The sequence below is a fragment of the Gossypium hirsutum genome, chromosome A03 (assembly GCF_007990345.1).
Source record: "Gossypium hirsutum isolate 1008001.06 chromosome A03, Gossypium_hirsutum_v2.1, whole genome shotgun sequence".
Taxonomy (NCBI): domain Eukaryota; kingdom Viridiplantae; phylum Streptophyta; class Magnoliopsida; order Malvales; family Malvaceae; genus Gossypium; species Gossypium hirsutum.
Window position 1 is genome coordinate 434,528 of NC_053426.1, and position 19,796 is coordinate 454,323.

General features: G+C 30.1%; 4 protein-coding genes across 7 annotated transcripts in view; 2 read left to right on the plus strand and 2 right to left on the minus strand.

The window, feature by feature from the left end:
• Positions 1-2,539, minus strand: part of LOC107942198 (cocosin 1) — a 62,430-nt gene extending 59,891 nt beyond the window's left edge. The window contains exons 1-2 of the mRNA XM_041104536.1: positions 2,110-2,539; positions 474-1,206 (exon numbers count right to left, since the gene is read on the minus strand). Of these exons, the coding sequence (XP_040960470.1) occupies positions 474-1,206; positions 2,110-2,305 (929 nt within the window). The 5' untranslated portion in view covers positions 2,306-2,539. The remainder of the gene's footprint in view (positions 1-473; positions 1,207-2,109) is intronic.
• Positions 2,540-6,470: 3,931 nt separating this feature from the next.
• On the plus strand, positions 6,471-12,706 carry LOC107942196 (uncharacterized protein At4g17910). Of its 3 annotated transcripts, XM_016875830.2 has the most exons (17): positions 6,471-6,549; positions 6,659-6,758; positions 6,861-6,924; positions 7,021-7,066; positions 7,702-7,787; positions 7,878-7,951; positions 8,067-8,139; positions 8,336-8,425; positions 8,865-8,941; positions 9,149-9,239; positions 9,536-9,662; positions 9,754-9,858; positions 10,307-10,433; positions 10,543-10,594; positions 10,681-10,725; positions 11,845-11,943; positions 12,457-12,706. In XM_016875830.2, the coding sequence occupies exons 2-17, from the start codon at positions 6,709-6,711 to the stop codon at positions 12,607-12,609; spliced, it is 1,359 nt and encodes a 452-aa protein (XP_016731319.1). In that variant the 5' UTR covers positions 6,471-6,549; positions 6,659-6,708; the 3' UTR covers positions 12,610-12,706. The 3 variants fall into 3 exon arrangements, with proteins under 3 accessions (XP_016731319.1, XP_040960477.1, XP_040960481.1); XM_041104547.1 differs by lacking the exons at positions 6,471-6,549; positions 11,845-11,943; positions 12,457-12,706 and adding an exon at positions 11,446-11,790 and having other exon boundaries at positions 6,566-6,758; XM_041104543.1 differs by lacking the exons at positions 6,471-6,549; positions 7,702-7,787; positions 7,878-7,951 and having other exon boundaries at positions 6,565-6,758; positions 8,320-8,425.
• A 518-nt stretch (positions 12,707-13,224) lies between these two features.
• LOC107942197 (31 kDa ribonucleoprotein, chloroplastic) lies at positions 13,225-15,806 on the minus strand. The gene is made up of 4 exons (XM_016875831.2): positions 15,295-15,806; positions 15,080-15,178; positions 13,881-14,174; positions 13,225-13,485 (listed from the first exon to the last, which is right to left on the minus strand). The coding sequence occupies exons 1-4, from the start codon at positions 15,619-15,621 to the stop codon at positions 13,375-13,377; spliced, it is 831 nt and encodes a 276-aa protein (XP_016731320.1). The 5' UTR covers positions 15,622-15,806; the 3' UTR covers positions 13,225-13,374.
• A 1,143-nt stretch (positions 15,807-16,949) lies between these two features.
• LOC107942200 (inositol oxygenase 4) lies at positions 16,950-19,759 on the plus strand. Of its 2 annotated transcripts, none has more exons than XR_005920648.1 (11): positions 16,950-17,107; positions 17,208-17,310; positions 17,547-17,628; positions 17,701-17,905; positions 18,100-18,159; positions 18,239-18,291; positions 18,383-18,505; positions 18,599-18,668; positions 18,752-18,835; positions 19,367-19,448; positions 19,533-19,759. XR_005920648.1 is itself a non-coding variant. In XM_016875834.2 (11 exons), the coding sequence occupies exons 1-11, from the start codon at positions 17,083-17,085 to the stop codon at positions 19,557-19,559; spliced, it is 909 nt and encodes a 302-aa protein (XP_016731323.1). In that variant the 5' UTR covers positions 16,950-17,082; the 3' UTR covers positions 19,560-19,759. The 2 variants fall into 2 exon arrangements, 1 of the variants encoding a protein (XP_016731323.1); XM_016875834.2 differs by having other exon boundaries at positions 18,752-18,830.
• Positions 19,760-19,796: the final 37 nt, after the last annotated feature.

Below are 19,796 nucleotides of genomic sequence, written 5' to 3' on the forward strand. Positions count from 1 at the left end.
ATAATACTAATAAGGGTAATAATAAGGGTTTAAAGTGAAATGATAATTTCATGTATCAGGATAAAGTGAGCCAGGGTCAACGGTGACATTAGAAAGGGTAGGTAGAGTTTTGGACTCTCCTAAAATGAGAAATTTGTAATTTAGACTCTAAAATTTATAAAATTATAAGTTAATGAATAATAAAATTACAATTTGATCCCTTAAAATGATGAAAATTTGTTTCGGTCCTTTAAAAAAATTATAAAATAGTAAAACTACATTTTACCCCTCATAAAAATATATAACTAAATTTTGACCTTACCAAAAAAATTTATGACTTCATCCCTGATCAAAGCAAGCAATTATTAGAGCTGTTTCATACTCTGCCATCCAAAAAAACCACCACCCCTCCCAGAAGCCGGGTTTTGTCATCCCTAAAACATACATATATATAGATATAACTAATTATAAAAGAAATAAAATAATTTGCTTACCTTGTAGATGTTACAATTGAGACCAATTCTATGCCTTGTTCATCAGCAGATACAACAACCGCGAACAACTTCGGCACCACAAATAATTGACCAGTTTCCACTTTAGTGTTCAACACAAGCTTGCCATTGATACCCACAATTTGCACTTCACCACTTCCTTTCGCGATGTAGCAAACTTGTGGCTCCGTTGCGTACGACGGTGCCCTGGTGGCGCAGCTTTCAAGCACCAAGCGACTAACATCAATCCCCACTTGTTCAAGCAAAGGAAACTCCGTACCCTTTATGGTAGTCAATTTGCCACCATTGTCGACTTCAACGTCGGGTTGTGAAGCATCCATGTTGTGGATCAAAATATTTGATACCTCCTCGTTCGGGATTGGGATTTTTCGTGCTTCTTCTTCACTAAGCTTGATAAGCAACACGCCCTTTTGGCTGCCAACAAGGTTTTTAGCCTTGTCGGCATTGATTTGGTAAGTTTTGGCAATGAATTCGGGGGAGAAAGCCCGTAAGTGACCTTGTTGTCCGGTTAATAAGAAATAGGTGATTTCTCCGGCGACATAGGCCTTGGTTGCATCAGCCATGAATATTACAACCACATCTGAATCTCCATAGTTGTACCATGATGAAACTGATCCACAGGGAATTGGTAAAACATCCCCTTTTTTAACACCTATGAAACCCATGTTTTCCTTTGTGTTAATGCCTGGTATTCTTAATGCAACTCCACATTTACCTAAAGATAAATCAAAAGTAATGTTAATATTGTAAGAACCTGATTGATGGTTGAATTCATTAGATTATCAATTTCTGACTCAATCAATTTGACACTAAGTTCAACAATAATTAAATAAATAACTACAAAAATTATAGCAACTAGTTTAATTGTCAATTTTCATTTCAATTTCTAATTTTATCAGTTGAGAGAGGTTCACTCAGAAATTTATTCAATCTCTTTATCTGGATTCATATACCAACCAGTTTCTAATCTGACTACCCGATCGGTAAGAGATCGGTAAATAGATTAGTGAATGCATTATACCGCATATGGCTTAACAGGGATGAAGAGCTTTAGTTTGGACTTGATATTTAAACCAAACTTTATGCTTTTGTAATTGTGGATAATACTTGATTTATTGGCCGCAACAGTTCACATAGTCATTTTAATTATATAAAAGATCCTTTTACTACACATTTTGATAGATTTAGTTCTACTGTAATTTTATCTTTTTTTGTCCTATACTTTTTTAAAATTTGTATTTTCAATTTCAGTCCTCGGGCAAACTTTTCCTCATTGATTCAACCAAATAAATTGATCTAGCTTTTATGTGAACATATTGTAATGTGACATTCATACTTTAATTTTTTTTGCAGCTGGACAAATATCATTTCTTTTTTCTTTTTGTCTTCCTTTAAATTATGAAAAGAAATGCAAAGATATATATGCCATGTCATTGCATTTAAAAAAAAAAAGCTTTGTCAAATGATTTGAAAGAATTAAAAGAAAAAAAAAATCAAAACTAAACATACACATTGAGGGGCAAGAAATGAGTAAATAATAAATAATAATAGAGGGACTAAATCCGAAAAAAACACATATTACAAGGACCATTATAGAATTTACCCACTCAAGACTCACCTTCAAGAACATAACCAACTTTGGAGCAATCGGCATAGTGAGGAAGAGCAAAGCCCCGAGGCTTCAACACAAGCTTACCAGCTGCAACTTTGGCCTCACCAAGGACTTGAGAATCGGCAGCTGCCCAGTGGTAGTACACGCCTGCTTCAGTCTCTGTGAACGTTGCCGGAAACTTGGGAGACAAGTCCATGTTCATTTTTCTTACCTTACCTTAATTCTACAAATCAGTTATATATGAAAAATACAATGAACACCCATATATAGAGAGAGAGATGGAAACATTGAGTAGCTTTTCAGTATAAACGTCAATTTGGTAATTACAACCATGTAATGAATTTCAATGAGAAAAATGAGGAACACTTAAAAAAGGATAAAAAGCCATTAGACGAACAGTTTAAATGAGAAAAATTAGGCTTTTATACATGTATTCAATATCATACCGAAATTGTTTCGATTTTAAACCGACATCAAGTAGTCTAAATTTTGTACGGGTCAAAAATTTTTAGACCATTTTATGTGTTTCAAGTTTAGTGTTTAATTAATATCGACTTGTACAAATGTGTATCGACATGTACTAGTTGATAAATTTTTTTTCATTTTTTAAACTAACTTTTAATTTTTTTTATCTTAACCATTTTAGTTTTCCTATAATTACATTTAAAATTAATAATTATTAAATTAAATTATCAAACCTAATTAATAATTTTAAAATTTATATGTAATATATTTGCATGTTTATAATGTTTGATTTATTATTTTAACAAGATAATATATAATTTATTAAGAAATTAAAAGTTAAAATATGCATGTGAAAATATTTAAATTAATAATTAGATTAGAAATATATGTGTGAAAATTATTTTAAAATATCAATAAATTTAAAACGATACATCAAACATGTCAATACCAGTATATATTTGTACCAAGGCAAAAACGATACGCCCATCGATACAATATTGAATACCTTACTTTTAGTAGTGATGGCAACTAGGCGAGATAGATTTATTCTAAACTTGAACTTAAAATTTCATACAAAACCTGAATTCAATCTGCCCAAAGTTTTTTCTTTTTCACTATTACTTCATGACATGTGCCTTATATCCACTAATAAGTATCGGTTACAGTGGTAAGGTACATTGTACTCTCAATAAGATAACGTAGTTTGAACATTGAAGATAACATTGTTGGGATGAGTAGTCACGAATCTTGAACATGAATTGGTAAACGTGGACTAAATTTATAACTTTGTACATAATACAGAACTAATGACACTAATTTAACGAAACAAATTTAACTGTTACATTTGAGTTAGCACATAATACAGGAAAATAAAATTTATAAATTTGAAAAATACGTTTGATTATTGATATGTAACAATCAAACCGACAAAGACAACACAACGGGGTCGACAATCACACTGAATGAGGCACGTTCAGGATGCTATCATAAATAATGCTTCTACTATTTGCTTGTTACTAGGTTTGGTTAAACATATGAATCAATAATCATAAAATAATAGAATATTTTGAGTAGGGATGAAAACACGATTTGATTCAATTCGATAAAAACACGATTCGATTCAATTCGATAAGGTTGAAACTTTTTTAATTTTAAAATCTAGTTTCGGATAGATTACATCGAGTTTAAATCTACATTTAATCGTGTCAAAACATCATTATATATAATATTAAGTTTAAAATTTATGATACTAAAATTTCTATTAATATGTCGTGGTCCTAGCATAATTATACTTAAAAAACAATTAATGGTATCATTAAAAAAATTAAAATAATAAAAATTATCATTTTATTTTGATAAAAATAAAAATACGAAATTCGAGTCAAATCAAAGTTGAATTTATTTTTAATTTTGTGAGTTGGTTTAGAACGAATAAATTAATATATAATTTTGGATCAAAGTGGAATCAAGTTATATTGGGAGTAGATGAGATTGGGGTTGGGTGGACAAAACCTTCACATTCAGATTGCCGGCCGATTCAGTGTACAAAAACAAATTATTTGTATGGTCCAAGCAACAAGCGAATACAACAAAGTTTTTAGACAATATATAGAGGTAAAGAGAATCACGACTAAGTGTAGAGTAGCCTATCTTGGTTGGGTCTCTACACAATTTTGATATATTCCATTATTAGTAAGATAACATTGTAAATAGGAAAGAGTTTCCATTCCATACATGATCTCTTCGATAATAAATCAATCCAAGCCCTTCTTTTTATTTAGAAGCTTGTATTCCTTAACATATTTTCTAAGAAAACACAGAGAGTTGTATGTAGATAAAGATTCATGTTTGTAGATTCGAATCCACCCATTTGAGAATAAACAATCTCTCTATTTGAAAAAGATTAGTTTACAGATACGATAAATTCGATTAAGTTCAAAATTTGTTGTAACGAATGAGGAAATAAAAAATGAAATAAAGAAATCATAAAATTAGTTTTTGTTTACGCAATTCAAATACAACGATCTTATGGTTTCAGAATTTAGGATATACTCTTATTCAATCACCAAATCAAACAACTGTGATAATCTGTTTATATTAGCTAAAGCCCATAACCCCTTACAAACTAAGTTCATGTAACCTCAATAGAGAATAATTAATCACTCGACATACACCAGAAACAACTCTTGACTTAAAACAAATTAGTTCTCAATACAAGAAAAACAAACAAGGCTAGTTACATATATTTGAAATTATTGTAGATTTCCAGCTCTCCAAGTCGTGAATCACTTAAGGAGGATGACACTAATTTATAGGTCGAATAATAGTAAGATATTCTCCTCCGAGAAACAGATAAATCCTTGACAAATTCATTAAGAAAAATTGATAATTATCTTTTAATTAATTCTTCATTCAACAAAGTGATAATGATAATAATTCAGCTCTGATCCAATAACCTTATGGCCTCAACTATAAGAACAGTTGGGGAATTAGAGTTTTAGCCGAACATCAACTGATGTTTTATCATATATGCCGCATCTTTGTAAGCCATACTCATCATATATTACATTTAATGTTATTAAATTATTAAAAATATATATTTTAGTTATTTAATTATAAAAATTTATTAAATTATTCGAAAGTTTTTATTTAAGTCACTAGTTATTAGGTTTTTTGTTAAAAAAAATCTAGTTAACGAGTTTCAAGTGACGATGGAATTTTAGTTTACAGGTTCATGATATTTAAAATTGTTTAATAAAAAACTGAACTATAGAAGAGAATGGGAAAGAGAGCTTTCAATTGATGCAAGCGGTGAGAACAGATAAAACCATACAATAACAATTTTTATAACCCAATGATGTAAATAAAAATTTTCAATAATTAATTAATTATTTTGTAACATTTTAAAATTAAATAATTAAAATATAAATTTACTAATAATTTAATAACTTTGAGATATAAATTTTTTTTTCATAGCACATCCTCTTTTTTTCTCTCAAAATACGATATCTTTTATGAAAAAAAAATATAATATTTTTCACATACATTGAAAAGAAATTTTTTATATGTAAATAATTAAATTAATTAATTTTTAAAAAAATCTTTAGTAAATAGAAATTTGAAAGTCTATTTGATTGAAATGCTCCCATGGGGACCACGGCCCGGATGAGGGATGAATGCACCAGCGCACAGCATTAGTAGAGTTGGAGATTTTACGGATTACAAATAATTTTTGACTTCGTCCCAAAACATGACTCTTGTTTTTTTTGGAGTATAAATAGTTTTATCAGGTGTATAAATGTAATTTTCTTTCTTGTTTCCTGCTTTGATCGTTTGCTTAAATCTTATTGCATATATATATATATATGAGAGCCTCGAAACAAGACATCAAGTAGAAGAGGATTGTTGTCAACGTAAACTTTACGAGTGTAAGCTTTCTTCCTTGTGATAAACATTCGGTTTTTCATAGAGCATGTTTGCTAATCTTATCAAGGATTCTTTCATGATACATTTTTTTATTATAGGCGAAAAATTATCTATATCCAACTCGACTTGAATTGATTCAATTTATTCTTAATATAACCTGATTTTGATTCGATCCGATCTAAAATTAAATATTAATTTACCTGCCCCGAATCCAATGAAAAAGAATTTAATATAAAATTTAGTATCATTTATTTTAAACTAATATTATATATAAAAAAAGGTATTTTGGTAATTAGACTGAAATGGATTTTTCCTATCCCCGATCTTGACCCGATTTGAAGAATTAAAGCCTCGAAATCTCTACCCAAAAACATATAAAAAAGGTCAAGCCCATCAAAATCCCTAAAAGCTCGTTCCTTTTTTTTTCTATTTTTTGGGTTCTTGGCCCATGACTTGCCACAACAATGGTAAAGCCTAACCCATTTACAATCGTCGAGTCCACCAGGTTTTCGGCTTTTGACCCATTCAAGGTGAAAAATGGTGTTTGGCTAAAAGGTGGGAGAATTTACGCTCGCTTCTGCAATTATTTTTAAATTTTTTTGTGTTTAGATTATAGAAACTTGATTCTAGTTTCTGCATTTTTTTTCCTGTTTTACTAGCTTAGCTCTGATCTTCTGTAATAAATTCACAACTGCGTTTTCAAACTCTTCGTCAATGGATTCCTTCCCAAGATCTTTGAATCCCAACAAGCACCTAAGAGAACAGTTAGTTACTCTCTTTTTTTTTCTTCTTCTCAAATTTCCCAATTTTTTTAAATTTAATCTTCTAATTGCAAATCCTATTGAATAAAATACTATAATCTACAGATTCGTGAGCAATTTGCCTGGATCTTCCATGCTTGAAGTCTCCGCTCTTTTGAATAATGTAGCTGTAAGTTTATCGACACTTCAATTTCATTTTAATTTGTTTTATCTCTCAAATAAATGTGTGTTATTTTTTAAAATTTCTTTTCAATTTTATATTCAGCTTCTAATGCTTTTGCGGCACACTTTCTGCTCTCAAACAGTGAATGGTAAAGTTATCGATTTCTTTGTCTCTAATTGAAATGATTTATTGTAGAAACTTTGTTCTTAAATGTTTTAATTAAGGCCAAATATGCAGCCCGTCCCTATATTTATACTCGAATGAAATTTGAGATTTAGTTATTGTACTTAAAATGTTAAAAAGGTTAATACTTACTTTTTCAGTTTAAGAATTTGCAGAAAATATACTCATGCAATCTTGCAAATCATTATGAACTTAGTAGTAAGCAAACTTTGATAGAAAATACTGTATGGCCAACTATTGAACTAAAATTTTTACATTCAAAAAGCGGATATAATTTTTAACTTTTCTTTTTTTGAGAAAGTATTTTTTAACTTTTAAGGGCAAGAGTAAGGTGTTGTTTGATAAGCTGAAATATTAAGTTTTGAATTTTTTAAGAACTAAATTTATATTAGAAAATTGTTTGCGGAATTAGTAAACCCTATAATAAAATTACAAAAAGTTTAACGGTTTGTCAAACACACCCTAAATCTTAAACTTTGCAAAATTAAAGAAATTATTGACATATTTTCACTTTTTAATAAAACAATAAAGATCAGAAATTCAAAATTTATATGGCTTTGTAGAATTCATGAGTGCTTATCATTGAATCTGTTTGAGCAGATGCTTGTAGGAGTTTAAAGTCTTACCTAGCCTCAGTAGCTTTGGATTATGTCTTCATTGTTCTACCCACACTCTTAATTTTCACTGTAAGTACTCCCAGTTCGCATTCTAAAGATTTTGTTAGAATCCCCAAATTCGACTTTTGTTGTTTGATAAAAGAGTTATTGGTGTAATAGGTTCTAGCAGAGTGGGTATACATATGCATGATTGGGTTATTATTCTTGCTGATCTTCTTTACTGCAGTCAAAAGGTAGAACTTGATGAAAGTTTCATATATGCATTATTTCTTTAATCATTACTCATTATTCTACAGAGAACTGTGTTTTTGATGTAAAAGTATATTAACTCAAAGCCTTCTAATGCAGAACTTACTCTTTGCCTTACATGGAAGGACCTAATGCTTCAAGGGCAAGCATATCATCTTATAGGGTTGTTACGGTATAGTGTCTTACCTGCTTGTATATTATGCTAATTGGTTTCTTTTGAAATTACTATCTTTGCTTAATGTACCTTTTTGAATTTGTGATAGATTTTCAGTGGGAATTTATTGATATTCTTTGTCACTTACTTGTCTATCTTGGCTGTTGGTACATTTTTTAATTTGTAATAAATTTTCAGTGGGAAAATTTTGCAGATGTTTATCACATGCTTGTGTATCTTGGCTGTTGACTTCAGAATATATCCTAGAGAATATGCTAAGACAGAGACTTACGGGACTAGCTTGGTAAGATATTATCAAGGTCGTTAATATTTTCTTTTCATCTTCATGCATATTATTTCTTTTTGCTAATAATTTAGTACTAAGTAGGTAAATTTACAGCTTTTTAGAGGTAAAACCCATGTTAACATTTAATCCTATACCCTCGTACATAATATTTTTGTTATTGTTGTTCTCATAAGGGGTCTTTACATCCTTTCAGAAAGATTTTGTTATTGTTGTTCTCATAAGGGGTCTTTACATCCTTTCAGAAAGATTATTATGTATGAGAAGTGGATGTCTACATTCATTCACTTTGAAAACTTCTGAACTTGTCCTACCAATATCTCAAAACTTATTGAATTTGTTTGTATTTTCAGTAAACTTCTATGTTTTTATCCTGGAAAATAGCAATCCCAAATATTTTATCATATTAATGTTTTTGAACCTTGCATAATTTTTTTAGATGGACCTTGGAGTTGGCTCCTTTGTGCTAATGAATGCAGTTACTTCACGGCAAGCACGAAAGATCAAATCATCAATGTGAGTCGTTATATTTTCCAGATGCTGGTGTTAACTTCTCATGTATATTGCTTACCATTGTAAATTCTTTCTCTTCTGAGCATACATTATAATTTTGGCGTCACAATTTTCTTTTGTGCATGCAGCATATCTAAATTTGGTATGCTGTATATAGATGTATATTATTTCATATCTATGTTCCACTAACTTTTCTCAATGCTTCCTAAGGAGTTGGTGGAAGGCAGCCTTTAAATCTACAACTCCACTACTACTGTTAGGATTTGCTAGACTTGCTTCTACATTGAGTCTGGACTATCAGGTAGAATATATTTCTTTGCGCTGGACTTTTTGTAATAATAGTTGTTTGCAATGGAATTGGATAAGTTGTGTACTATATCTACTTGCTAATATAAAACAAATGGAACTCTGGGAGATGTCTAAAATAATGCTCCAAACCAGTTTGTACTCAAAAGCATTTTGCATAGTAAGCATAGAATTTATAGAGACTGGTTTTAGTTAAATGACGCCTTTCTTAATGTTGGTAGCTCAACATTTTAGCTGTTGATGATTGATGATCAACACTTTTTTTCGTTTAATGGAATTTCTCCCTTGTAGGTACATGTGGGGGAATATGGAGTCAACTGGAATTTCTTTTTCACACTTGCTGGTGTATCTATCCTTACATCCATTTTAAATGTTCCCGCAGAATATTCTGGAATTCTTGGTTCAGTAATTTTAGTTGGTATACCTTCATATTTATGAAGCTTGTTTTTATATTCTGGTATTTGCTTTTTGATTGGTCCTATACAGTAAGTTGACTTTCTAACTCTCAGGGTACCAAAGTTGGTTGACTAATGGGCTAAATGTTTATCTTCTTTCTAATGAAAGGGGTACGGATGTCATAAGCAGAAACAAGGAGGGAATTTTTAGCTTATTTGGTAAGGACAATTTAGGACTGTACCTAATGTCCCATCCCATTGCTGTATGCTTTATCATAGTGTTTTTATTTTTTTGCACCTACAGCTTTATTCTTGGATATGTTGTCTGTAAGATTCTTGAGATCCCCTGAGAAAAAGAACTGTATTCTTTGCATTTTGATGTCGATCTTCGATTCAAGTCTCATCTAGCTGAAAAACAGCTTGTATTGATTAGAAGGATATTGAAAATGATAAGGGGAAAAGAATTTCTATATTAATTTTTAGGACCATTTCTTCCATTGGAGATTTGTCTTCTTTCTATGGAATAATAGGCTACTAATTGTTCTTTTTCATCTAAAAACAGTAAAATGGTGTTATGGTCTATGCAGTCGCTTTTTATTAGTAACTCTTCTCATCATGTCATCTTGATACAAGATTTTGTCAAGTGATTACTTGTTATCGTACCCAGGATACTGGGGTATGTATCTTGTTGGTGTTCAGGTCAGCTACTATCTCTTCTTTGAAAATCATACTACCAAGCAGCGAAGCAAGCATGAAACACGAATCAGAATCTGCCTTCTTACTATTATGTTTTGGTATATATAACACTCATGTCGTTTTTGTTGCCAAACTTGGTTGTGTTCATTCCTAAAAAATTGATTGCATGAAGAGTGACCTGATTTTTGTTACCTTTGCTTGTCGCAGGATTTTAACGTTGCTTATAGACAGATATGTTGAAAGAATTTCACGTAGAATGGTAGGATATCGTATATTTACTAATTTGTAAAACTACTTGGAATTCACAATCATGATTCACTAAACCGTGCTATGCAATTTTTGCAGTGCAACCTGGCTTATGTTACTTGGGTGGTGGCTCAAAATCTACAGGTTTTGCAATTTCTTCTTCTTCTTCCTCTCTTTTTAAAATTTCTTGAGTTAATTGCACCAAACAGCCTCAACCTATTGACCTTATATCAATAAGGTCTTTTCATTACTAAAATCATTAACTGTTAAACGAGACATCAGATCTTATGTGGCATAATTTAAAATGAAAATTTTAAAGAAAAATATTGTAAAAATGGATGTTGAAAAATCTTGGTTTTGAGGGTTTTGAAGCTTTTAAATGAATTATCATTCACTCTTTCTTTTTCTTTTTCTTTTTTTTGTTGTACTTTATTTCTTTTTTTTTATTTTAAAATTTATGCACCAACATTTTACTTTTCTTTGAAATTTTAATTTTAAATTATATCATATAAGATTTTACGTGTTATTTAATGGTTAAATTAACAGTTTCAATAATTTGGGAATGTAATTAGAACTTTTTGAAGTTTGGAGACCAATTTAAAATGAGTGTCATAGTTTAGGGATGTTGGATGCAATTAACTCAATTTCTTTTTATTACATTTAAGAAGAGGATTGGATGGTACTGGTTCTATGATTATATGTGCTTGTCAACTACAAGTTTGAGTGAAAAACAAAGACATTTTGTGAGCAAAGTGTCCTTTTCTTCTAAGATGTATTTTGGTGGAGCTATTAAACGTTTGAAATGTGTAGAAATGGTGTCAATATGGTAAGACTCTTACGGGAAATTTATTTGTTTCGACTTAGGTATCTGAAGATTGACTATCAACCATGACACTGCTAGGAATTTTTGGGTTTGAATTACCATGTTTGTTCTCTATTAGCCTCTCAAGAAAAGTTCACTCAGAAACTTTGTTATACAAATTGAACCCTTGCCTGTTTACCTTTTTTGGTTGTCTTTGGTTATTCTGCTTGTATTTGGATAGTAAGAGACGGAGCAACATAGGTTTTTGGTATGCTTGAAGAACATAGATGCAATTACTTACACAAGATAATTGAAACGCTTGTTGGTGTTTCATTTAGTGTTTCAAATCCTAATAATAGAAAAATGTCCCGGTCCCTTTGAATGGTGATGCATGTGTGTAGTTTTATTATCTAGTATCACATGAGTTGCATAGCTAACAAAAGGTTTACCAATTGCTTCAGGTATTAGCACTGCGATTGCTTGCCGATAACATCATCGGGTGCAAAACTTTATGTCTTGAAAGAGCATTTGACCGAAATTTATTGGCTTCCTTTCTTGTGGTAAATTGAACATCCCTCTTTTTGGTAAAAGTACCATGGAGGCTCTTGTAGCATAAGTCAGATTACATTTTGCCCTCTCTACTAAAAAAATGGGCAAATTAATCCCTGTACGTTAGATCAAAGAGCAAAGCGATCTTTGTGTTAAAAATTTCATCTATTTCTGTTGTTAAAAACTGATTCTTGTACGCTAGAATGAGGTACATGTGGCACGCTACGTGTAACTGTTTGGTTATTTCGTCCATGCCAATTTTTAACTGTAAAAATGGATGAAATTTTTTAATAGAAAGGACATGTTTGCTCTTTAATTTAATATATAGGGATTAATTTGTCCATTTTTTAAGTAAATGGAGCAAAATACAATCTGACTCCTAATACAAGGGCCTCCATAGTACTTTTACTCTCTCTTTTTTTAGTCATGTATGTGCTTAAAGACTCCTTTATCGTCGCAGATCATCATCTTGCTAAAAAATAAATAATGGTAACGGGTTTTCTTGTATTTGATCATTTATGCAGGCAAATCTGCTAACAGGCCTGGTAAATTTATCTGTGGATACCATATTTGTGTCACCATTATCAGCTGTTTTGATCTTGGTTTCTTATTCTTTGACATTGTGTTTTGTCATGGTACTCGTAGATTTTTCTGGGGTGAAATATAAATTTTGGTAGGTTTAGGGATTTGTGTTATACAATACAAAAACATGAACCTATTAACTTTGGGATTTTAATTTTATGCCTTTATGAACTAGGCTCCTTTTTGTTCCAATGTTAATTAATTTAAAATTCTTGTACCATTGTTACTTGCTAGATATAGTTCATCTATATGTATATGTAATCTATTTGTTCAATGAATTTTGTGTTATGAATGATTTGGAATTGTTTTTGTACTTTTATTTTTATGAATTTAGTCTTTTTAATTCTTAATACTGTTAATATTTTTTTGTTAAGTTTATTGGTATAACATTTTAAAATAATAATAAAAAAGACTCTCTTGGTATCAATATAATTAAAGAAAAATGTTGTAATAAATTTAAATTTAACAAAATAATTTTAAGAGGGTTAACAATTAGATTTAAATTTTAAATTTTAAATTTTAAGTCGTAAAAGGTTTTTAAAATATTAACTCTGTTAGGTACTAAGTATAAACTTTTGAACAATAAAGGCTGATATTTAGTTTTATTTGATTCTTTTTAAAAATACTAGAAGTAAATAAGTTTATTTAATGGTAGAATTTACTAATTTGATTCAATCCCTATAATAATGGGACCTACCAAGTAATTTCACTAAAGAAAAAACATATAGAGAGAATGTTACATTTACAAATTACTTTCCTGATTCATCAAAGAAAAGTTGGAGAGAATGTAACATTTACTTTCCTCATTTGTATACACTGCTCTGAAAAAGGATGGAGAAATATGAAATCCCAGTGAAGATTTAAGACTCTTCGGTTTGATCATCGGGTTCCTTTTGTCCCGTGTTTTCATCTCCGGGTTCATCGGCTGTTTTCTCACTGAATTTCAAACGTAGTGGCCGGTCCATCAATTCCTGCAAAAACGAAGAACGATGGAATGCATGACAATGTGTTCTCATTCAAGCTGATAAACAAAGAAACTTATGATGAGAAAAAGTTTCATTAACAAAGTGCATAAACATTACAATTTAAGTCCTTACCACAGTAGGTAAAAGGGCCATATTTGTCCTCTATGGCCCTTTTACCTACTTCATATTAAGTATCGGATTGCATTCTATTATTTACACTAGTTTTTAACAGTAAAAATGGATGAAATTATTAACAAAAAGAACTTGTTTCCTCTTTGATCTAACATACAATGACAATTTTGTTAATTTTTTAAGCAACGAGGCAAAATACAATTTGACTCCTGACACAGAAGTCTCCATGGTAGTTTTACCTATATAGAACAAATCTGATTAGTACTTACCTTCCCATTGAGAGTAGAAATTGCAGCTTCAGCCTCTTCTTTTGTGGCAAATGAAACAAAGCCATACCCTGCAGACTGTCCTGATGGGGTACCGAATATAACTCTGGCCGAAACCGGGTTGAAGGTCAAGAAAAATTCTCGGAGATGACTCGACCGGACTTTCCAATTAAGATTCGATACGTAAACCTTATGGCGTGTTTCGCGAGAAGGAAGTACAATCGGTTTAGATGAAGCTGGTGAAGGTCTCTTTAATCTCTTTGCAAACTCTACCTTTATAATTCTCCCTGAAACTTCCTGCACAAGAAATCATGAAGGTACATACAAATGGAAAGCAATTTCTTGATAAAAGTACCATAAAATATCCTTTTTACTCAAAGAACCATTTTGCTCTTTTTCTTATTAGATGAGACAAAATTCAATTTAACTAATAGTATAAAGGTCTCCATCGTACTTTTATCATAACTTCTCTTATTACATTTAAAAGAATATGAGCTAATTAAAGAATAACACGCGTTTAAACATGTTTGAATCTACTACAACAACAATGTTAATCGAGTTAAAATTCAATCAGGCACGGGAAAATAATTGAATATCATAAAACTTATAAACCACTGACATAAATGAGACCTTCAAATGACTATCACAAGATTTCCTTTAGACTAATGTAAACAATTAAAATGTGTTGAACCAAGTTGATTAGCAGAGTATATAAATGGCAGACCTTTAATGAACATGGTAGAAAAAATAAAAACATATCCTTCAAGCACAAAAACTAAACAAAAAGAGTAAAAAAAGTTTAATTCTACTATTAGTTCATTAAGTTCATTAGGTTATGCTATTTTCAAAATCCAATATAGCAAACATATTATCATATGTTTAATGTTACGTCAACTTGTTACTTTCATATGTTACTAAAAAATTTGTTAATGGATTAAGGACGATTATTTGTATCAAAATTAAAATTTCAGAATTCGAAAAGTATTGGAACTTAGAATGATTCAATCGAAAAATACAGACTAAATCTACAATTGTATGTGTAGTACAAGCCTAGTAATTGACTACTCCTATTTGAGTCAAACTAAATTGACCAATTCAAAAACTACAATGACTAAAATTGATCAATCTAAAAAGTAGAGACTAAAATTAAACAAATTAAAGTACAAGGACTAACAGTAGAAATTAAAAAAAAAAACACTTACGTGAGAATCAAGGTTATCTACAGCAGCTTGAGCTTCATCACCAGAAGCCATAGTTACAAAAGCAAAATTCCTACTTTTCCCATCTGTTTGCTTTATAATCTAAAAACAATACACAATTCCACATAGCAAACAAAAGGAACCATATCATAAATCATCACAAATTTATATTTTTCTATAAAAAAAATCACTAAAAAGGTATTTTTTTGGGAAGGTACCTCAACATCTTTAACATTCCCATATTGGCCAAAGAGATCTTTGATATCATCAACAGTAAAAGCCCAAGGCAAATTCAAGACAAAGAGCTTTCTTTTCACATTTGGTTTCTGGGTTTTCTCTGTTTCAACTTCAAAGCTTATTTCTTGCAGGGTAGAACAGAGTGTAAAGCTCAGATTTTTATGGGTGATGATTAATGGAGAGATTGAGAAATTGTGGGAAAACAGAGGGGTAGTAGACATTGATACATGGGAAGCTAAGGAACAGAGCTTTGTGGGTTTGGGACATAATAGGGTTTTAGGGTACCATGGAAAGGAAAGTGCTGCCATTTTTTATGAGCTTGTAAGTTTCAGCAGCAAAGATTTCGACTTTGGGAAAGATTTAAACTTTGGATGAGTGGATAAGAGATTTTATTTGGCAGATTTAACAATGTCATTTTCATTTTTTTTCAGATTTTTTTCCAGAATTTTACAACATTTTTATGATGGAGGACCGAGCTAAGTTGTGTTTTGTTAATTTTTTTTTACCAATTAGTAGTATTAAAAATTGGCGAAATTGATAGTGTTATTTTATACTAATGTATAGGGATCAATTTTTAACAAAATAATTAATTTATTTTTTGTTCACATGTATAAGAACTAATTTATCTATTTTTTAATAGAGGAGGCAAAAAGTAAACAGATCCAACTATAAAAGATTAAAAATGGTCACTGAATTTTGTCTTTTTTATCACTGGTTTAAAATTGGTGTAATAGTAATTTAACTCTTAATATTTATACATTATATCAATTTACTCTTGATTCTAAAAAATTTAACTCTTAACATTTACACATTGTGTAATTTGGTATTTTTTATATTTTTATTTTTATTTTTTGTAATCTTTTCACCTAAAAAAGGTAAAGAAAAAAATTAACTAAATTTGATTGAAAATATAAAAAATAAAAAAATCCAAAAATCCAAGATAATAATATGCACATTTTCTCATTCTTTTTAAATTAACCATTAATGTTACAAAGAAAAGTAAAACTACAAAAAGATCAAATTACACAATGTGTAAATGTTGAAGATTAATTTTTTTAAAATCAAGACTAAATTGACATAATTTATAAATGTTGAAGGTAAAAGTTGTTATTATATCAACTTTAAAAGCTGCCATAGTTAGCTTACTGGTGAAAAAAAAGACAAAATTAAATAATTAAACGACCAAAAAAAATTTACTAATAGTTGATTAATCTTTTTATAAGTTTTCGTAGTTAAGTGACTAAAAATAAAATTATCAATAATTGAGTGACTACTAGTGAAATTTATATTTTTTCTTTATTCATATGTAATTAGTGACATGTAATAAAAAGCAATTAACATGTCATCGGTTTATTAGTTACAAAAGTATTATACATTGTAAGAAGAAGAAAAAAACTTTATATATTTATATTAATGAATTAACACAAATTCATGGCAAAAGATAAGACCATCCACGTAAATTTGAGTCAGCCAAAAGTAAAAATTTGCTTAATTAATGAGGTTAGTTCAGTATTTAATATAGAAAGTTAGAAATTTTTGCCACCATTTTAGCTTGAAGATAAAAAAGATTGATTTTTTTCTCTGTCAGTATCCAAATTCCAAAGAACCCTAAAACAAATCAAATCTTTATTAAAATGGAAAGTAAAACTTTTTTCATTTTAGTACACTCTTCCATTTCTATAAATTCTCATCTCTTAAACAGTCTCATTTCATTGCTTTTCTCTTTTATTTTTTTTTCTTATATAACCCTTTCATTTTTGCTGTAAAAAATGGTGACTATTTGCATTGGCAAAGGTATTTTGTTTATTTTATTTTATTTTTCATTTCATTTTCAATTATGATTAGAATTTATATGATTTTAATATCATTAATAATGTCATTTACTGGTGTTTAGTTGATCAAGCAAAGGGGCAAAAGATTCAGCTCGATGCTAATGAATTGGTATCAAATGATGAATTTGCATTGCCTGAAAATAATGCTTTTGGAAACTCATTTAGGTAATATATATACATATGTATGTATGTGAAAGTTCATGATTCAGTGCTATGGTTATGTGAAGAACTAGGAGAAGTAAAAAAAAAATGGGTGCAAAGGACTGGTTTTGTGTTGAATTTCAGGTTTTGATTGGGAAGGAAGCAATGGAGATGTATTTATGCATGCATGTATGTGTGCGTGTGTGTGTAATGGTGTTTTTGAATATAGCTAATTCACTGTTTGTTGAAATGACTGACAGGGATTATGAAGCAGATAATGGGAGAAAAGACATTGTTGAGCAACATTACAAATCAAGTCATATTAACCAAACCTATGATTTTGTAAGTGAAAATGTGTGTATATATGCAAAGTTGATATATTAACATATTTTAATTACATAATAAAATGTATAGGTGAAGCAAATGAGGGAAGAATATATGAAGCTTGATAAAGCTGAAATGGGGATATGGGAATGTTGTGAACTACTCAATGAAGTTGTTGATGATAGTGATCCTGATTTAGATGAACCCCAAATTCAACATTTGTTGCAAAGTGCTGAAGCAATTAGAAAAGATTATCCTAATGAAGATTGGTTACATTTGACTGCTCTTATTCATGGTAAAATAATACAAAAATCCTATAAAAATTTTCATTTTCGGTGAAAGCATCATTGAAGCCTTTCTATTAGGAGTAGGATTGCAGATTGCATTTTATTATTTCTATTAAGAAAATGATAAATTCATCCTTATAATAAGAGCCTCTGTGATACTTTTATCTCATGGTAAAAAGGTATGATAATTTTGCTTTTACAGATCTTGGAAAAATCTTGGTTCTTCCAAAATTTGGAGGGCTACCACAATGGGCTGTTGTTGGTAAGTGGTAGTAAAAAAAAAGATCTTATATTGCTTTAATGCCAGTGTTTCATTAACAAAAATAGCTTGATTATAACAGGTGATACATTCCCCGTGGGATGTGCATTTGATGAGAGCAATGTTCATCACAAGGTTCTTTTTTCTTTTTTGATCAATTTAATCATTTTTTTCATTAAAAAAAGCTATGAATTTGTGTAAATTGACATACCATTTTTGTTTGTAGTATTTTAAGGAAAACCCTGATTTCAACAATCCAAAGTATAATACCAGAAATGGAGTTTACATTGAAGGATGTGGACTAGACAATGTGCTTATGTCATGGGGGCATGATGATTATATGTACATGGTATATATATATACATTTTGACCCCATTAATATAGATCCTTCTAAACTAAAGTACTCAATTGTTTCTTGCAACGTCATAATGCTGTAATGCAGGTTGCCAAGGAGAATGGAACCACATTGCCTTCTGCTGGATTGTTCATCGTCCGATACCATTCGTTCTATCGTAAGCATTTTTTCTGATATCGATGCTGTTTTGCCTCCAAATATCATAATCCATTTTACTTAATTTCAACATATTAATTGCAGCATTGCATAAGTATGGAGCTTATTCTCAGTTCATGAATGAAGAGGATAAAGAGAACTTCAAATGGCTTAAAGTATTCAAGTAAAGTGTGTTTTTTTTTACTCAAATTTACTATACTGTTAATTTATTCGGAATTCGGGTTTGAATCTTGTGGACTATATTATTAGGAGCAGGGGTGGCCCTAAATTAGGAAATTATCACTTTGATCTATTTAAATTTTATAAAATTATAAGTTAATAAATAGTTAAATTGTATTTAGACCTCTCAAAAATGATATAATTTTAATTTAATCCTTTAAAATTTAAAAAGATATAAGCTTATACGAAAAATTTGCATTTTAGCTCATGTAAAAATGCAAAAGTCAATTCCCCCTATAAGGGGGCAGGCAGTGGCCTTGGCCACTCAAAAATGGCTAAAGTGTCTTTTAGTCCCTTTGAAATTTATGAAATTACAAGTTAGTATAATAGTATAATTGCTCTTTGGCCCTTTAAAATTTATAGTTCATCTCTTGCCCCCAAATGTAATATTTTAGTTTCGCCCTACCATGAACCCAAAAAAATTAGTATTTATGGATTGTAAAATTGACTTGGATTGACTTTTTCATGAAATTATGACAGCAAATATGACCTTTATAGTAAAAGCAAACTCTTGGTTGATGTTGAGAAGGTGAAGCCATATTATGAATCCCTCATTGCAAAAGTAAGCTCTTTTTACTCCAATTTTCCCTTTTTTCCCCTTTAATCAATGATAAACTCTAAAGTTTTCATATTTGATTAAATGCAGTATTTTCCAGCAAAGCTGAAATGGTGAAAAGCTTCAAAGGCTCAAAACACAGCTGATATATTTATGAGGATCTTAATGCCATTTTCATATGTTTTTTTTTTATATATTTTTAGTGTGAATAAAGGACTTGTTCTGTTTATTAGTAATAAAGATCCTTGAATTATTATTGTCAAATTTGCTTGTGGGTTTGTTTAATTTGTCTTAATCAAATCAATGTTAAGACCAAATCATTTCTAATTATAGGGAAGATCATTGCATGATGTG